The following is a 3,641-nucleotide window of genomic DNA, read 5'->3' on the forward strand; positions in this document are numbered from 1 at the left end:
AAAAAAAAAAAAAAAAAAAAAAAAAAAAAAAAAAAAAAAAAAAAAAAAAAAAAAAAAAGCACTCATCTAACATGTAAAAATAGAAATTAATGCTTAAATTTAGCAACTAGCAATTAAGTAAATGTATGATTTATAACTGTGATGCTGTAACACTATATATTCTTTTACCAATCAGATTAAAACTTCAATTGATTGATTGCTGATTTCTTTCTGTTAAATGTTAACCTGGATAGTTAGATGACTTTAGGCGACTGACATGTTCCTTGTATCTATATTTGCATAATTTTCGCTTTTCAAGTGTGGTATCATCTCGATGAGGATCCAAAAACTCTCAAGGTGTTTCCAATTCCATTACATGATTCAAATGGTGCTACACTGCATTATGATCGTCTCAATATATCCCCTGATGGGAAGATACTAGCAACAACGCATGGTTCCACACTGCAGTGGTTATGTGTTGAAACTGGAAAGGTGTTGGACATTGCTGAGAGAGCTCATGATGGTATGTATAAGTTTAAATTATTACCGTTTCTTTTCTTCCCCGCTTATAGGTTATATTAATATTAATTACTCCCTGGAGAGCAAGACTACTTCTGTTAAAATTTTTCTTAGCATCATCTATAGATACATTGGAAAGTGTTTAACAATACTTGTATACTAGTAGATATTGTCCTCTTTGACTTTTCCTTATGGGCTTCCACTTAAGTTAAGAACATTGTTTTGATAATATAGTTAAGAATTTCCTTAACCCAACGAGATTGTCTTATTTGATTTGTGCAATTCCATATAGTTAAGAACATTGTATTTTGATAATATTGTGCATCTTTTAAACTGCCTATAGCACACGGGCTTTAGTGCATTGTCGAATTTAAGTTAAAAAGTTGTGAATTAGTCAGTTTTATTTACCCCTGACGGAGTTCATTTCTTTGGAAATTTGAACTTCCAGCTGACCGAATACTGACACTCAATTCCTAATGCAGGTGACATCACATGGATATCGTGGGCACCTAAGCCTATTCCATCAGGTAAAACCTCGTCCCATGTCTTCTTAATTATCTCATTTCGCTTTCTAAGATATGGAAATATTAGAGAAATTAATTTGACAAATATAAAAACGAGAGAATTAAAAAAAATATATAAAATATAAATTAACTACAACCAAAAAGTAAAATTTGATATTTGATGATTTTATTTTTATTAAATTATATATAAAAATTTGATGATTCTTTTAATTAAAAGTACATTGTTGTATTAGTCACATTTAGTAATAAGTTTGTTCAGAAAAATTATGTGAGCGTGACTTTAATTGAAATGATAGGAATTAAAGTAATGAGTGGAGAAACGATTCTGATTTTGACCATATCTGGAATTTACAAAGCTAAAAAACATTGTTTGGATTTTAGGCACTTTTGTAACTATTCTTGTTGGTCTGTTTCAATCAACTCGAACTCCTTGTAGTCTAGCTCACTTTTGTGGATTTTCACGTTTTTGTATGCCCCAGTAGTCTTTCATTTTTTTTTTCTAGTCAAGTGGTTTTCATGAGTGGAAAAAAAAAATTGGGATTTTATTCAACTTAAAATATATATTCATTTTTGTCACACACCAAAAATGTATTACTCAACCTTGCCTTTCTATTTTACTTTATAGGGGAAGTGGTTGATCTGTATAAAAAAATGACGTAACAATATAATAAAATATCTAATCGCTTCTTTTGGAACAGGAGATAAAAATGTATTGGTTTTGGCTACTGCGAGTGTGGACAAGAAAGTAAAACTATGGGCTGCACCCTCGCTGAGTTGAAGCACGAAATGGATTTGTTGGCTAAGATAAAAAGTAACTTCGGGTACGAGCCTCCTGATTTGGTATGTCGAGTGGTTTTGTTGAAAAAGGGTTTTGTCTAAATTCCATACCGGAAGTCAACAATTTCAACACCTGCCGCCGAATCTAACAGGTAAGATTACTGGATCTTTTTGTCTTAACAATAGAGCGTTTTGGTAACATTATCGCTTTCAAACGTGAGAAGATTTTTGAAACTAAAACTTTTTGGATGCATAAAAAGTGAGGAAATTAATAGGGGTTTTAGATTTCAAATTATTACTACCTTATGGTTACGGACGTTTGCGTTAAGGTACGGTTGATTTGAGTTACTTTAAAAAAAAAAATTGGTTTGTGCTTTGTTTTTTTGTTTTTTATTCTGTGTTTTATGCTGGAACTAAGTGATATAGTTTTTTGAAGTTTGGCACGTTTCATACCAACATTACTTTGTTGTGTCTGTAAAAGTTAATGCTGTTATATTTAGCTCGTCTTTATCAACTATGAACTTTGGTCGTGCTATTTATGTATGCATTAATCAGGTTAAGTTGGAGAAAATTTGTGAACCTAATTTAATTATTTAAGAAACTAGTTAGGGTACATTTTGCTTTTTTTATTCCCTTTAAAATTTATGTTTGTTTGCTAACCTTTTTCTTTGGTAATCTACTTTCAAAATTGTTGTTGAAATCACAGCCAAATCTTAAAAACTAAAAGATATTGCATAACCCATTTTACTTTTGTTCTTTCTTTCATTTATGAAAACAAGTGATACTGTATACATCATCAATTTTCTATTTAAAAATTTAAAAAATTGCTTTTAAAATTGAACTTTTTTTAAAAAAATAGAATCTTTGGAAGAAATCGATGAATGTTTTCAGGAAGTGAATTTTTAAAAATAGAAATAAAAAGTGTTAAAAAAAAATTGGAGTATTAAATTTAGAATATTTACTGAATGATATGCAGATTAGTAAGTTCACTTCCTAAATAGTACAAAGATGTCTACAATATAATCTCATATAGTTTTCAGATTAGACTTTTTTTAAAAAGAAATAATATGATCCCTACGCTTACAAACTAAAATATGGTAAAGATCGCCAATTCAGTTAGTAGAACTATCTTTTCCTTTAAACAAATAAATATGGTTTTACATGGGAAATGTGTTTTGATCTAATTCATTTATTCAAGAATCTAGTTAGATAATATTGGGAATCAAATAATTATGTTGTATTTAAATTAAATTTATTTGAGTTAACTTGGGTCAATCACCTAGACATTGAAGTAAGAATAGTGTTTAACTATCGTATTTAAAGCATATCTGTAAAATTGGTTTCAATCTATGAAGAGTTAAATAGATATGAACCCAAATAACCTAAGCAAACTAAGCTCAATTCAACCTATAAGATAATCTAATCATCTAACATTTTTTGACAAAATGGTTTTAAAGTATTCACTATTTCGGGTATCAAGCCTTAAGTTCTCAACCTAACTTCTAAAAAGAAGAAGAAAAAAAAAGAACACTAGCCTCTTCGTGGTAAATTATTTCTAGACAAATATTGTATCAATAAAAAAAAAGCTAACATATGTATTACAAAGAGAAACACAACACCGCCCACCATGGGGTTCGAACCCATGACCACAAGGTTAAGAGTCGGGCCTTATTGATAAGCAACAAGGTCAAGGCTCTAAAATTAATTTAGCTCAATACTTTCCTTAAGTCACTCAACTACATTTAATGAAGAAAATTGCTAAACAATGAAATTGTTTGGCTACAAAAACTAAAAAAAAAAAAAAAAAAAAAAAAAAAAAAAAAAAAAAAAAAAAAAAAAAAA

The 3,641-nt window shown here is 29.3% G+C and overlaps 1 protein-coding gene across 1 annotated transcript in view; it reads left to right on the forward strand.

Annotated features, from left to right (window-relative positions):
- LOC111479712 (transducin beta-like protein 2) overlaps positions 1–2,143 on the forward strand; it is a 6,398-nt gene extending 4,255 nt beyond the window's left edge. Inside the window, exons 8-10 of the mRNA XM_023124528.1 lie at positions 299–502; positions 981–1,025; positions 1,721–2,143. Of these exons, the coding sequence (XP_022980296.1) occupies positions 299–502; positions 981–1,025; positions 1,721–1,800 (329 nt within the window). The 3' untranslated portion in view covers positions 1,801–2,143. The remainder of the gene's footprint in view (positions 1–298; positions 503–980; positions 1,026–1,720) is intronic.
- Positions 2,144–3,641: the final 1,498 nt, after the last annotated feature.

The sequence above is a fragment of the Cucurbita maxima genome, unplaced genomic scaffold, assembly GCF_002738345.1.
Source record: "Cucurbita maxima cultivar Rimu unplaced genomic scaffold, Cmax_1.0 Cma_Scf00005, whole genome shotgun sequence".
Taxonomy (NCBI): Eukaryota; Viridiplantae; Streptophyta; class Magnoliopsida; order Cucurbitales; family Cucurbitaceae; genus Cucurbita; species Cucurbita maxima.